The following is a 15,875-nucleotide window of genomic DNA, read 5'->3' as shown; positions in this document are numbered from 1 at the left end:
TGCTGGTACACAATAATGAAAAGCTGGTTTACGCTCCCATTTTTATAGCTTAAGTTTGACATTTTATAGTATTCATTGTTGTTGAGTACTGCTATTTTTTTGCTGATTCACTGTCATTGTGCTATTTCATTTTGTAATTTTGTGGCATGATCTGTGCGTTGTCTGTTGCTCTCTATTGCTTGCTGTGTATTTATTCGCAATATTTGTGTATTACTGGCCTATATGCTCCTGTTTTACAAGTTCAAAAAGCTTTTAGTCTCGCACTCACAGTTTTTGAAAGTGCAGTGTGATAGATACTATTGCATTTTCTGTTTGTTGAGCAAAAGTAAACTTTCTCTGTGCATTTTCATGTCAGTACTATTTTGTTATCATTAATATTCCCCAGAGTCTCCCCGCACGCTATAACTTACCCTAAAGACAGCCCATTTGGTTGGAAGAAAGATGAACGCCCCTTGCAAATGATGATCAGTGAATAGGCAACAGCAGGAAGTTCACTGTGGAAAGATATGTGGAGCGATACCCTAGGAGCAACAGCAGTATTTCTTGCCACAACCTTATTCGTTCATTGCACCCACACCTATATTCTTCTGTAGTGTACACACACCCATTGTCAATACGTATACTGCACACTGCTGTGGTAGTCAACCCCCACAGTAATTTGCTGTTTAAACCACAGTATAAAATTCCAGACGTAAAAGAGCTTTCTTCATATCATCACATGCTGCTAAATGCCTTTGCATCGGTCTGCATTGTCGAAACGCCTCCTCTTTGGAGTATCAGAAACTGATTCCATTGCCTCTTAAGCCGTGCTAGGGTGAGGTGGACGTGACAGTCCAGTGAAAAATATGGCAGCACCCAGGAAACCCTCAAAAGAATACATCACAAACTGCAAACCAACAAGCACTTGTGATCGCTCTTTATTTTGTGACTGACTGCTTCCTCTCTCAAGGAATCTTTCTAGAAGCCTGACCATGCTTGCGTTAATGTCGTTCGCTTCTCCTTGAAGGCGGACCATTTTTTTGCGCATTTTATGGGCTTTTCGTTCGGCCCGTACTGCTTCCTCTGCTTCTGTTTTGTGGAGGGCAATCAGCTGCTGCACAGTGGTTGCCGGTCTTTTGTGGCGACTCTTTTGAGTTTTGGGTCTGCTACCATTTGTCCCAGCAGTATCCGCACTGCTTCCTCCACCGCCATTGCTGCCACTTGCAATTGCCAGTGCATGTACCACAGGAGTGGTGCTGCAGCTGGCGGAACTGGCAGCATTTTGCAGGTGGTCCTCTCTGCTTGCTTCTGGAAGCCCGTCCTCCCACGACATCACCACTTCTGCACCGTCAGGTGCCTCATTGACGACTGGCAGCTGCACATGACACAACACAGAAAACAGCATGCTTTTAAGACTTGAAAGGAGAGGTTAAAGGCATCCTAAAGAAATGCACTCACCAGCTGCCACAGTATATTGAGAAAACAGAAGCTATTGACGGCCACGGTGAGCTGGGCATTTCAGCATGGCACTGAGGTTGAAGAGGTCTTTTTTTGGTCTATGAAGAAAGGAAATGGCGCAGTAAATGTCGCACATATTGGTTTACACCTTAACTGAAAGGAGGGAGTGAAAGAAAAAAGGAGGAAAGAGGTGCCATAGTGGAGAGCTCAAATAATTTCGACCACCTGGGCATCTTTAACGCGCACTGACGTCGCACAGCACACGAGGGCCTTTTGCGTTTTGCCTCCATCGAAACGCGGCCGTGTCTTTACATGGTTTCAAGAGGCAAGTGCCATTTTTGCTCTGCTTTGCCGATGCTCATTGTTGTGGGGGTGGTTTACTCTGCACAACTCCCAAATGTGCTCTTTACTGTCTGCCACTGGCCAGCCTGTCGTAAATCGAAGTACACAGTGCACTGAGAAATGGGTAGTGATGGAATTGTGCAGTGATTTCATGAACTGATAGGCAATGTTACAAATAGCAAGTCACCTCCATATTTTCCTCAACTCGCCCATCATCGTTGATGGGCAGGCACCCAAGAAAACTGTGGAGCTGCCAGTAGAACAACCATGGCACACCGGGTGAGCCTGTAGCAGTGCCCGTCCGTCTCAGCTGCCTGAAAAAATGGAAATCATTTGAATAAATAATTGTACTGCTTAAATAATTGCAATCCGAGCAGTTCGCAGTCTCAGCAGTTATCTTCAGTGCATTAAAGGCCACTGTACATTCAGCACTGCGAGACTAATATTTCACAATTATGTGCCTAACCAGCAGGCACATGTGCTGGTGAAATTAGTGCAGTTTAAATTTACGATGTTGCTTTAATCCCACCGGTTGCAGTTTTGAAAGTGAAGCCGCAACTGTCGTATTATCTATGGCCTTACTATTATCTATGGCAGAGTGGAACTCGTTACCGGCTGACATAGTTTCTGAAACTGAGTTATCACATTTCCAAACAAAACTTTCATCGCACCTTGGCCTACAAAATTCACCGTAATATTTTCAATATTGTCGAAGCATTAAGTCTTATACGCTCAATCTATGTATCTTTCAGCGACTGCAGTGATGTGTACTTGCAATTTGTATATAGTTATTCTTTGTATTTTGTTAACTACTATGTGCCAATAATCTGTATTGTGTTGTTTTCATGCCCTCCCCCCCTATGTAATGCCCACTTGGGCCTTTAGGGTATTTAAATAAATAAATAAATAAATAAATAAATAAATAAGTAAATTATGGTTCTGCTAATGGCATTCAAATATCTGTGAGGCAGTGCAGAGTGGAACGCGGAAAAGTTATATGAAAGAAATAAATAAATCTGCTCAGTTACTGCCATAGCAGGAGGCCTGAAACGCTGACGCGTGCGTGCAATGCCGACGCGTACCGAAGATGAAATACCGACGCTGATGGCGATGCAGATCGTAGATAATAACAACACAAACGGAGGATGAAGTTGTCATGCAGTTCGATGCACGCGTGCACGAGCGAAGTCAAATTAGAACGACTATACGCCGAGTGACGTGTTTGCTGCCTCTGTCATGTGTCCTTACTCTCGAAAACTTTACGACCTTTCTAACATATCTGCAAGATCGTATCGGACACCAGTAATCGCTAGCGACATGTGCTACTGCCGCACATGGGGGGCTATAGCTCAGTTGCACCAGAGTTCTTCAATAGCTTGTTGCACTGAGTAAACAACACCAAGGAAGCGATATTGCACGAGTATTATTCGTTTAAGATCGCACTTACCGGTATTTCTTGTTGAGGTTGTCCATCTGCTTGACTTGCTTGGCAGTGTATGGGCCTTCGCCCGGCGCAAGCCCGGCGTTCAGCGCGTCCGCGATCGCTGCGTATATTCGCGCGTTGCGCGTGTTGCCTCGCAGCGCAGGGAGATGGTCCTCCCAGATGCGTATCAAGGCCGTTGTTGTTGCATCAGGCCAGTTGACACGTCTCTGGGAGGACGACTCGCTTGACATCGGCGTTTCTGCTGCCGCGGGCGCTGCCATCTTGTCGCAAACAGTAGTTAGCCGCAAACAGTAGTTAGCCAGCTCTGCTACGTTAACTGCAGTTAGTGGCGTAACTATGGTTTGGCTTGTCGTGTGAGCACGGCTAACAATAGTTACGGAGAACCGTAGTTACCTTAACTGTAGTTAAGGGCGCCCGTGTAAATACAGTATAAGGTGACTTACCTGTGGCTGGAAATCCTGATCACGTAGCGTGATTCTTCTAGCTGCAAAAAAAAAAAAAATTAGAGCCGACTATGGGTGTTATCGGCACGTAGTGATGCCCTTGAAGGGTCATCTTCATTAAAGCCTGCTTCACCTAACTTTATTTCGTGGTAGTACCAATCAAATTATAATAAATTAGGCGGTGCATATGCATTGGCCCTCAAAGCATCTTATAAAATGACTTGCATGGTGTACGGTTCTCTTAACTTAGTGCCATGTTATCATCCTTCTGACTGCTATCAAAACGCGCTACCACAGTAGTTAGCATACCAGTGCGGGAATAGAAATCACAATCAGAAACTCTAAAAGCACGAGGCTGCAGCCGAATAGTTAGCCATGATGACAGCAGGTCAATCGTGTTGACTGCGCCTTTTCAGCTTAACCTTCTTCAATAAATGCTAAATGCGGTGACTAGAATAGCGACAAGTCCGCTGATGGCCATAGGCAGAGCGCATAAATGGAAGGAAAATAACTTATGGTCGTTTGGCATCACCGAGCGGATTCGAACAGTAGGCAAACGCAGGAGAGGATGGAAGATTGCAGTGTGAGCGGAGGAGATCAGGAACACCGCAGCGATAAGATGTCAGTGGATGACAATGAAGAGGCTTATATGGAGGTGGGTAGGAGATGTCTTTGTACTGCATTGGAGATAGCTGTCCAAATTCTTTACTTTTGAATTAAAACATACAATTATTATTGTAAATATCTTTCGTGTGCGTTTGATTTGCAGCTATTTGGTTCACGATTAAAGACAGATTTCTTCATAGCGCAAGACACGGTGCATAAAAGAAGAAAGCAAATTCGGAAAGTGCGAACACTGCAGAAAATAGAGGTCCTCGAAGAAACAATTTTCAAAACATGCGGCCGCTTGTTGAGTATTAATCTTCGTGTTCGCTACTGGTGGATGATTTCCACGGCTACACCGATCCACTCAGCCTTTATACATTACCAAAGACTGGTGCCTGCATGATAATTTCGGGCAGTAACTTGTACAGAATGTTTCATTGCGTTCGATCACTTGGTGCATGTTGCTTCACGCTAATATAATTATTAATTCTTTTAATATTTTAATGGAACCACTCCTGCGCACCTCTTGATCCTCGGCATACTATGTGTGTCTACTTATTTGCACTTCAGTAATGGTATGTCTTGGTCTATGTCATTGCGTTCCTTGAAGAAATTTTTAAGTAAGGGCTGCACACTTACGGCTCGCAGGCATCAACACTGTAAGAAAGAGGCGTCGTTAATTGAGGTGCTATTTATTTCGTGACAAAATATTACTGTTTCTTTGTGTGCCAGTTCATTTTTAGACACATCAGCACATTAAAAGCAATAAAAATAGCCTTTATGCTTTGAAGCGGAAGTAAATGACGGGTTTTGTTTCCCCTGAAGATTCCGTGCGCATAATATAAAGTTCTAAGTTTTAAATTGTGGGGTTTACCGTCCTGAAGTCAAACATGGAGGATACCAAAGGCCGTAGTGAAAGCTTGAGGGGTCATTTGGACCATTTGGGGGAGTTTAAAGTTCAAATGACGCCGCACTGCGCAGAACTGTTTTTCAATTTCGCGAAATATAAAATACGGCCGCGGCGGACTGAATCAAACCCGCAACCATAGGATCAACAGCCGAAGGCCAAAGCCACTAAGCAATAGCGGCGAGTAGGCGCAAAATGCGTTGCCAGCAAAGTTGTCATTTGAAAAAGGGTCTTTCACCAAACCGTTGCCCCCGGGTTTCGGGGATTTGCACTGCCTTCAGGTAACTTGAATTGGCCGGGTGTGGAAGAGAAAATGTGCACTGGCTTTCATAAACCTTGTCATTTTCAAAACTTCAGTCATCAGACCCAGGTGTATATGCGGAAAAGAGAGCCATACGACCGACAGATAGGCACAGACAGGCGTTAAGAGTTTAACGATGGAGTTTAGCACAGTTAATAATAAAATTGTTCTCATTTGTCTTCTAAATCGCGTAGAAGTAAACGCATGGAAATGCACGCGTGGTCTTCACTTCAGCTACGCTACATGAATTGTAACGAACGGCTATTTGCATTCCATACCTGAGGTGAAGTTAAGTTTCTTGAGACAGTTTTTCAATCTAGCTTGAATTACACTTGACGTATATTATCATGTGGATAATAAAAGGGGGGCGCGTAGCAAGCAAATAGCACTCGAAGCGCAAAACTGTAGTTAACAAACGCTGCTTTTCATTTACTCTCTCAGCCATAACCATGCATATTAAACATTGCATAATATCATGGGGAAACACTTGGGGAATGCATTTATTCAACTAGAGTATTTCGGAAATGCAGCCACCCGTGCGAAAACTTTCTGTTCCCTTCCTAGTAATGCAGTTTCACTTGCCAATCAATACGTTAAATTAGTATCAACTAGAAGCCACTTCTTCTGAACCTGTGACTGATATTTGTGCTGCACATGGTTATATACCCATTAATGATAGGATCACTATAGTGTCAAGCGGTGCCGAAGCAAAATTTAGGGCTTCTGTGTCCTACACACCAATTGCTCAAGATTATTGCATTGCACTGAAATGTTCACTAGCTGAAAGTAACCAACACTGCATCGGAAACTACTGACGCAAGTTGAGCTGCGGAAAAAAGCGGTCTTTTAGGGCATGACATTTTCCTTTAACCTTATTCCCAATAACCTTCGTATAGAGGTAATGCAAATTTTACAACGAGCGCTGAAAGTTCACTAAAGCAGGCTAAGAGATTGTTTGCAAGGAACCGGGGTTATTTCCGTTATGATCACTGCAATATGACTAACCACGGTAAAAGTAATCCGGAACACGGCATATTGATCAATTAATCAAACAGGGCTCGCCTAAGACTTGCCTTCCCCACCCTCTACCACTCCTCCTGCTCAAAGTCTGCAATCTGCTATACTTTGCACAACAGGTATGTATCATCGCGCGTTTTGTTGGTATATATCTAGCGCTTCAAAAGTCTCACATGGATACAGTACAAGAAAGGCATGATAACTATTCAGAAGATTGTAATGGCACCCTGACAGGCATTTATGGATAAAGAAACGCTATGTACTTGCTTGCGTGTCACATGTGATCAGGTGAGTAAATGCCCTAACTCTGCCGATGCTCCCTTAAACACCTCATGAAGCATCGTCTATATTCCTGCTAATAAGTCCGGAAATGAGGTAAGCTCCCTAAACCAGTAAATCTTCGTAGGGCTCGCATGCAACTCTACGCTAACATTCTGAGACGTGAAGTGTAGCAGCATCACACATACGAAGACCAATAATCATTCAAGAGCTCACCGCGCTCTGCGGATCTCTTGGTTACGCCGGTGCGGTTGGTTCTTCGCAAGTACTCCTGGTACTCTGCAAGCCAATGGGCAGAAGCGATGAAGCCACTGAGCAACCATGACATATATTCCATCACGGCAATAGGCAATGTTCTACCACTCACTGAATCAATGTCAAACTCAATTGATATTTTTAAATTATTATGCAATTTCTTCCCTCGGCTGCTTGAAGGGTACCTAACGACACACTTGGATTACTCCATTGCAAATGTGGGTATGTTCTGAAACTCGCGTAAGGAAAACAGTTTGAAAAATTAAGCCAGTGACTAACACAAGAACGCAGAAACTAAAACGTGAATGACACTGTCTTATAAGGTGCAGCCTGTAGCGGCAGTGGTGCGTTCACTGCGCTGTGGTCGACACAGCGTTTTGCAATTCAGCGGCATTTTGGTGCTGATATGTGTGCTGGGTACAAATCCTCTTTCCATTTTACAAGGAAACGTGACGCTTCTGCGGCGCACTGAGGCGAGCTATGTTGTTACGTAATTTTAGCAGATTTAATGTTGAAGTCACTGCTACACACATCTTCCCACGTGTACTTAGATGACAGAGTGTCTGCTGAAACAACACCACACCATGCAGTTTACTTAACGGTGACCTCTGCGACGGTCTTGCGATGAACCACGTAGTGTTTAGGCCTTTAAAGATTGCGCCTTCCTTTAAGCGACGACATGGGTCACTTGGTCTCATAACTGTCATGTCTACTTCATAATGCGGCTGCATGCGATGGCAATTTTAGGAAGTGGACCTTTAGATCAGATCCTATTTCTGTGCTTCCATATGCCTGTGCCCCCCAAAAAATCCTTCCTCCCGAAAAAACAAATCATCTTATAGTGCTCCTTGGCCTTGGGAACACTACAGCATTTATTATTTATAATTACTGGAAGCATTCATAGCCGCTAAATGGCGATAGAGAAATGAAGCGTGATTTGATCAGTATACTTGCCAGCAGTGCAACGTTTGCAGACACCACATCAGATTTCTTTATATTCTATTACTTTTTTTTTCATTGTTTGGCTTTTCACCTTGTCCTATAATACCGCCGTGATTCGCCCGCTTAATGAGTGTAGTGGGTGGTAGCTAGAATTCCAGACTTGATGCGAGTATCGGTTCATATAAAATAGATGTCGCGCAAGAGTACTCATATCGCTTTTGCGATCACATCCGGAAAGGTCTTATGCCGACCTGGTGCAATTCGTTCAATAGGCTTCTCCGTCACCTTCCTTGTTCGTTCCTGGCCAGCCAGCATTTTCTATAGTCCTTTGAACTGGAGAAATTAGCGCCAAACCATGCACACCACAAAAACGAAGGAGGACGAGACACAAGCGCTTGTGTCTCGTCCTCGTTCCTTTCTTGTAGTGTGCATGGTTTGGCGCTATTTTCTATAATTCAGGCATGCACCAACTAGCCCAAAAAGAGGTGTTAATGCAGTATCCTTTGAAGCGCTGGAGAAGCCGACACGGCATTGTACACTAGCAGCTACCTGTTGCAATTTCCATGTTTGATACAAGAGAAAGTCCCGGTATTATTTTAACGCAACGCTCTGCAGAAAATGCGGCTTAGGCGCTGTAAGGGGAAAATGGTCCTGTGGCCATCTCAGAGCACGGGAGTGGGCTCGGCCTCGCGCAACCCGCTATGGTCCATAACTGGATCGATCAAGTGACCTTGTCACCTTCAGGTGTCGTCACAACCTGCCCTTTGAGCTGTGAGCAAACTGCGCACCGTGGCAGATCCAAGTTAAATTAATTATTGGTCGCGAGAGGTTGCTCGTGAATAGCAACCTGGGATGCACAACCTCTACCAGTGGCAGCACCTGCCGCCACAGAGCAGTGGTGCATCGTTTACTCGTGCATCAATGCACCCGCAGTATTATGAGGACTCCCAGGGGTCTATGAATGAAAATTGAGGATGACCAGTTCCGCATATATAGGCACTAACCCATTAACGCTATGGCATCCAACACTTAATGTGGAGCCTTAGTGTCTCTTTCAATATTATGTTGTTTTGGAATCTGTAACACCTGGCATAAAGTGCACTGATGCCACTTTGTGGTAAATATCTAAGTGAGAATAAAATCCTCGTGCTTTTTTGATCTTGTTTTTATTCCTGTCGCCCTTTTCAATTCTTAGTAGTGCAGTCATACCTCAGCCTTCAGACGTAGAGGTTGGTGTGGCGGGTACTAACACCGAAAAGCCTGGCTATAATCATAACCACATTCTTAAAGAATATAATCCAACAGTATTTCGGTTGACTGCTATGGCTGGCACCGATTTCATTGCCCTTGTATGGTATGCATCAGGCATTGCTTTCTAGAATGTCGAGTACCTTGCATTGAATTATTGTATGGGATTGCACTGATCCGCCTCACTAATCCACCGTAATCCACTCACCAACCCCTACCAATTCACCTGATCCATTTTTTTAGGAGAACCTGTATCATCAGTATGCGCACTTCTCGCGTGCACTGCAAGACACCCTTAGAGCATGTGGTAGTAGCGGTCTAGGTCTCAAAGGAGATGCCATCGACACAGCGTGGCAAGCTCTGCCAGAAAACAGCGATCAAGTGACAAGGGGGTTGGCTGTTTGGTGTCCAGTTTTCGCTGGTCGCAAGCCAGAGAATTGATCGGAGCCAACGGTTCACAAAGAAAAGAAAGTTCATACAGCAAAGAAGCAATACAGACGAATTTCTAATTTCTCGTACAATAACATACGAGGTGATTCTACGAAACAATGCAGCACATGCAAAGTAACATTCGAGAGAGACTACAGTACGAGTGGGCGTTACTCACAACGCTGAAGTCTACACCCGCTTCCTCGGCAAAAAGTACCATGAACTCCAATGTTCTGGAATCACTTAGGGCGGTTGTGATCCCTTTCCTATTGCGCCGCCGAGCGAAAGGGAAAGGGCTGCTACACACACAAGGTTACGCGCTCTCCGGGATTCTTTTTCTCTAATATTGCAGAATTGTTTACGTCGCACGCTGAGGAGATCGCTTCTGCTGCACAGGTTTTCCGAATCTGCGCGGAATTTTGTTACAGCCTGGTTACAAAATTTGGGGGCCGTTTGAAATTTTGGGGTGGGCCAACTTCAAAATATTGGGTGTCCACAGATTTTCAAGTTTGGCGGTGACCTATGATTGGTCGACTGGTGGTCAAGTATCGCGGGGAATCGTCATGCCCCTACTGATATAGTGGTGCAGCGGTTAATCGATACGCCGCTGCACCGGCAAGTGGCTGTTTCAAACCAAGCCACCGGTGGGGCTTGTCAGACACGTGTTGGCCTTCGCGCTCTCCTGTACGGCTCACGCGCAGCACCGCCATGCGCAGATGGCGAGTGAATTCAGTTTGCAAACGGTTCGCAGTTTGCTCACAATACGTTCGACACGTTGTGAGAACATCAAAAGGTCACGTGACCTGTCTGGACCGAACAGAGAATTTCGTTACAGAGGAACCGGCAATTTTTAGGGAGACGACCACCTCAATGCTGCCGCATTTATAAAATGGAAGAAAGCGCACGGGACATTCTATGCGCCGGTCGTGGCTTCGAAAACCGCACCATGGCCTACAAGACGGAAATCCATGACCCTTACTGCCAACCGATTCGAAGATTTTGTTACGCACAGCGTATCATCGAATAGCACTAAGGAGGCACTCACCGGCGATGAGCATGAGTGCGACCACCATTCCAGAGAGGAACATGAGCATGCAGAAGCCGACCACGATGTAGATGTCTTGTGTGGCGTCGGCGCGGCGGTACGGCGCGTAGTGTGTCGCACTGGGCAGAAGGCGCACACGTTAGTATTGTGGTCAAATGTTTAGGGGAGTGGAGTAGATTTGTAATAAGGGAGTAATTACTCATTGGCATCCACCCGAGCGCAACCATACGGCTACAAAGGAAAGCTATGCAGCTTTCTCAGAAACTTCGCAGTTAAAGAAAAATTCGTCCTGGTCCGGGGTTCGAACCCGGGACCACCGCTATACCGGAGCAGTCGCTCTACCAATTGAGCTAACCGGGACGGCAAGCTTTTTCTTTAACTGCGAAGTTTAACTGCAAAGGAATTTTTCTTTAACTGCGAAGTTTCTGAGAAAGCTGTATAGCTTTCCTTTTTAGCCGTATGGCAGCGCTCGGGAGGATTCCAATGAGCAATTACTCCCTTATTACGTTAGTATTAGGAATGACAGCAAGTTGCTGAAGCGTTTGCAGCGCTCTGGTAAAAAAGGTATTGGCTTGAGTAGGCAGGAAATGTGGCATATTACATAGTATGGTATGGTATAATTACGTAGTACATAACAGGTGTCTAAACACAGGAATACTTTCGTTAAAAAAAAGCAATGGAGGGAACCTCAGCGCGTTGGAAACAAAAGAATGGGCTACTTCAAGTACCAACCGATGGCTGCTCCAGCTTAGTGGTGCAAATAAAAGAGCCTTATCGCCTATGTGGAGAGAATGTCCGCCTGGCCCAGTGATTTTTTTTTTAGGCCCTGCGTTTTTCCGCGTCATTATCCATAGAATTAACACAGTGCTCCTATCTTGGCTGCAAGCAGAGGTGCCCGCTTGAAAAGAGACTTACCCTGTCATTTCGGCGAATGCGCTGGAGCTAGAGTGAAATAAACAGACATGAGTTCAGAATGATATACGCTAAGTTAACCGCAGAACATCAGTTCGTTCTTGAATTCCTACTGCTGGCGCGGCGTAAGTTGCCTTCAATACAGTGACCAATATCTGGGGCCGTATTACGTTGATACGAACTAGAGTAGTGTCAACGCCAAGATAAAAACAAGTATTGAAATAGAGACCCTCCCAGTATAGGCGCAGCAAGGGGCAAAAGCCTTGCAAGCAGAGGGTATTTCAATGACAAGATACATTAAGCAGTAAAACGTTTCGTCTACATTTGCTCTATGCTGCGCGCGACACTCGTTAAAATTTCGCGCTTAAATTTTAAGGCACTTCAAGGGGGACATGGGGGACAGTGGGCGCGGCGAAGCGATTGGCATCATGTCGCTTACCACGAAATTCTTTTTCACAACACAGGTTCTCCTGTGTGTGATCGCCGATTCATCAACTGTCAACGGCATGTGTACATGGCCAAAGGTTTCAAGCTGCGCTGTGGACACTGCCTTTTCTGCGCATCCTCCGTTCCTGGCCAGCAAACCGGATACTTTTCTACCCGACATTCGCACATCCGTTACGTCGACACTGAACCCAGCTATAAAAGAGCCTCCACAGCAGTTCTTCGGCAGTGGGCGCGGCGAAGCGATTGGCATCATGTCGCTTACCACGAAATTCTTTTTCACAACACAGGTTAGTTGTTCCTTTTCAAAAGTTCGTTCTGGCAACGAAATTTTTCTTGTTGTTGTGCCGTGCCCACGCACTTATATGAACCTGGTGTATGAATTTTACTTCATGTGCAAAATGCTACTCTGCGGCGATGTTGAGCAAAACCCTGGACCTTCAGTCGAAGATATGTTTCAGTGTATTTTGGAAGGTCAGACTCGAATCTTTAAAGAGCTTGAATCCATTAAAACCTGTGTGTCAGAAAACGAGCAACTGTTGCGTGATGTCGATTCTCGGTTGCGTTCTTTAGATGGACAGCTGAAACAAATGCATGTAAAGTCCCCTGAGATTGCTACTTTAGAAAATTCTACCGCTTCCCTTCAGAGCATTATTACTTGGCAAAAGGACAAATTAACGGATCTTGAGGACCGCAGTCGTCGCTCTAACGTTGTTGTGTATGGCATTGATGAATCCCCGGATGAAAGTGAAGAAACACTGAGAACTAAGGTGATTTCGGATGTATTTGGTGTAAAACTGGGCGTCCAGTGCACGTCCGTCGCTCGCATTCACCGTCTTGGGCTCAGCGGAACTCGCAGACCAGTCATTGCGTACTTCCAAGATTTTAATGAAAAACAAGCCGTCTGGCGGAACGTAAGCAAGCTCAAAGGTAGCAATATATACCTGCAAAACGATTACAGCCAGCACACGCTGCGCAAACGAAAACTTCTCTGGGAAAGCTCGAAGGCAGAAAGAGATAATAAACAAAAGGTGTACCTTGTTTATGATAAGTTGAAAATTGACGGTAACCTGTTCGTTTGGGACGAAGTTAATAACACACGCGTCGCGCTTCCTTCTCGGAACGCCGTAGAGACATGACGGAATGCATCCACTGCGCCCAAAGAGTTACGGGTAGTGAACTTGAATGCACAGAGTATTGCCAATAAAGTTGACCAGCTTGAGTTTCTCATTTTGGCCCATGATCCCCACATAATGATAATTACCGAAACTTGGTTGCATGACGGCATTACTGACAGTGTTATTGTCCCCGCGTCACATAAAATGTTCCGAAGAGACCGACCTACCCGTGGTGGGGGCGTAGCCGTCATAATAAAAAACTGTTTGAATGGCACTGTTCTTAACCAGATAGATGACCATGAGAGTTTATTTGTTAGGGTAAACTGCTGGGGTAGTTTGTTCACAGTCTGCGCAGTGTACAGACCACCATCTGCCTCCCCCGATTTCTTGGTTGAGCTGTATGATCATATGTCTTTGTTCAAAGATGACCGCCTTATTCTCGCTGGTGATTTCAACCTTCCTTTACTTGATTGGGCTAACCCTGATTGTGTTTTTAATGATTCAACCAACCCTCTTTTGAATATTATGCTGATGTGTGATTTGGTGCAGACTGTCTCTGATTTCACTAGAGAAGTGGGTAACGCTCGTTCAATTCTTGATTTGGTATTTGTCAGCGCTAGTTTATCTGAATACAGTGTGCATGTTGATACGGCTATCTCTGATCACAAAAGCGTTCATTTGTCTTTGCTGCTTGATGCCCAGAAAAACCATAAGATAGCGAACAATAACACTGTAAAAAATTTTTCACGTGCCGATGATCTTGCGATCCTAGACAAACTCTGGGATTTATGTGATAACCTGCCTAGCGACGTCACAGCAATATGGACTACACTTAAGGACACTATTCACTTTTGCATCGAAAATTTTGTTCCCAACCAGCGTGTACGTACAAATAAGCCTAATCCGTGGATTACTAGAGAAATCATTCATTTGCATCGCAAAATTAAACGCGCTAAACGAAGCGTTCATAAAACTACCTGTTTTCGCACGCTGAAAACTCAGCTAGCTTCTAAGCTTTCCGAAGCAAAAAAAAACTACTTTTCGCAGGCACTGCCCAACTTCTTAAGAGAGAGCCCTGAGAAGTTTTGGCGTTACCTACGTGATTCTAAAGATGAGGTAAATCAGCTATCTATTGACGGCATGGTCTCGGAGATATCTGTGGATATTGCAAATCACTTCAATAGTTTCTTTCATTCTGTCTTTGCCTCTAGTGATCCAGATTTGGAACTTCAGGTATCTGGATCTGATATATCAGGTGACTTTATAAGCTATCAAGGCGTACTAAACATGCTGCTAAACTTAAAAACGAAATCGGCAGTGGGGCCTGATGATATCCCTAATGAGTTTCTGCGCCGTTATTCCGAACCATTAGCCCACATTTTAACTCGCCTCTTCGAACTTTCATTAAAAGATTCTGTTGTCCCTGATGACTGGCGCTTAGCTCGCGTTGTTCCAATTTTTAAGAAAGGTGATCGTTTGAACGTTAACAATTACCGTCCCATATCGCTAACTTCAGGTACCTGCAAGCTTATGGAGCATGTTATATCTAAATATCTTATGTCATTTCTGGAAAAAAATAACATCCTGTCTCCCTTTCAACATGGTTTTAGAAGAGGCTTATCTACGGTTACTCAGCTCGTCACTACAGTTCATGAATTCGCTTCATCGATTGACAATGCTGGACAGGTTGACGTCATTTTTTTAGATTTCAGCAAGGCGTTTGATCGCGTCATGCACAATAAGCTCATCTTTAAACTTCAGCATCTTGGTCTTCCAACAGCACTTGTCAAATGGATTAAAACCTATCTTTCCAACAGAAAACAGTTCGTCGATGTTAAAAAATCTCATTCAGGTATTTTACCCGTTACTTCTGGTGTGCCTCAAGGCAGCGTACTTGGGCCTCTTTTATTCCTTATTTATATCAATGATTTGGTTAACTCCGTAAATACGTCCGAAGTCAGTATTAGACTATTCGCAGACGACTGCATTCTGTTTAAGAAAATTAGCAGCACTACCGACCAAGAATGCTTGCAGTCAAATCTTAATAATGTCCTAGAGTGGTGCACCCTTTGGTCCATGAAAATAAATAGCGACAAATCGGTTCTTCTTCAGGTTACTAACAAGAAAGCGCCATACAGTTTTAATTACGCAATTAACAATCTTCCACTGCTACAGGTGAGCGAATACAAATATCTTGGAGTCACCATTACAAATCGCCTTTCATGGTCCAGCCACATTAATAGCATTTGCTCGTCTGCTTCAAGGAACCTCGGCCTTCTAAGACACAAATTAAAACACGCTCCCTCTGAACTTAAACAACTTGCCTTCAACACACTAATTCGTCCGAAACTTGAGTATGCTTCCGTCGTATGGGATCCGCACTTAAAAAAGGATATAAAGAAACTTGAAATGATCCAAAGAAAAGCCGTCCGTTTCATTTTTAACGCTTACCATAGCTCTATCTCGCCATCCGTTCTGATGTCTACGAAGAACATATCCACTCTAGAAAGAAGGAGAGCACTCGCAAGGCTTAAATTTCTGTACTCATTTTACTCTAGTCAATTTAATATTAATGCTGCTCCCTATATATCCCCCCGTTCTACACGACAGACACGTAATAGCCACAACCATAACCTTACCCCGTACTTTGCACGCACGAATACGTTCAAAAACTCATTTTTTCCCCGAACAATCACAACATGGAAC

General features: G+C 44.5%; 2 protein-coding genes across 2 annotated transcripts; both read right to left on the bottom strand.

Annotated features, from left to right (window-relative positions):
• Positions 1-799: 799 nt before the first annotated feature.
• Positions 800-3,483, bottom strand: LOC149325416 (uncharacterized). The gene is made up of 4 exons (XM_089564275.1): positions 3,354-3,483; positions 3,227-3,281; positions 1,967-2,093; positions 800-1,354 (listed from the first exon to the last, which is right to left on the bottom strand). The coding sequence occupies exons 1-4, from the start codon at positions 3,481-3,483 to the stop codon at positions 800-802; spliced, it is 867 nt and encodes a 288-aa protein (XP_089420401.1).
• Positions 3,484-3,612: 129 nt separating this feature from the next.
• Positions 3,613-10,834, bottom strand: LOC149325415 (uncharacterized; the record flags this gene model as incomplete). The annotated part of the gene is made up of 5 exons (XM_089564273.1): positions 3,613-3,621; positions 3,667-3,707; positions 4,912-4,929; positions 6,993-7,055; positions 10,696-10,834. Coding segments are annotated over 5 exons (270 nt in total), but the record flags the coding sequence as incomplete, so codon positions are not given.
• Between the last annotated feature and the right edge of the window lie 5,041 nt (positions 10,835-15,875).

Source organism: Amblyomma mixtum, chromosome 10, assembly GCF_055824585.1.
Source record: "Amblyomma mixtum isolate Tamu chromosome 10, ASM5582458v1, whole genome shotgun sequence".
Taxonomy (NCBI): Eukaryota; Metazoa; Arthropoda; class Arachnida; order Ixodida; family Ixodidae; genus Amblyomma; species Amblyomma mixtum.
The sequence above is the reverse complement of the archived record's forward strand: the minus strand, read 5'-3'. Positions and strand labels throughout refer to the sequence as shown.

What these genes read in the sequence shown, in the direction of transcription:
- LOC149325416 (XM_089564275.1), bottom strand. Translation starts at nt 3,483, where the DNA reads ATGGCAGCGCCCGCGGCAGCAGAAACGCCGATGTCAAGCGAGTCGTCC. An exon ending in AACCTCAACAAGAAATACCG is followed by an intron (nt 2,094 to 3,226) that starts GTAAGTGCGATC and finishes CCATTTTTTCAG; the next exon opens with GCAGCTGAGACGGACGGGCA. An exon ending in GAGTTGAGGAAAATATGGAG is followed by an intron (nt 1,355 to 1,966) that starts GTGACTTGCTAT and finishes TGTCATGTGCAG; the next exon opens with CTGCCAGTCGTCAATGAGGC.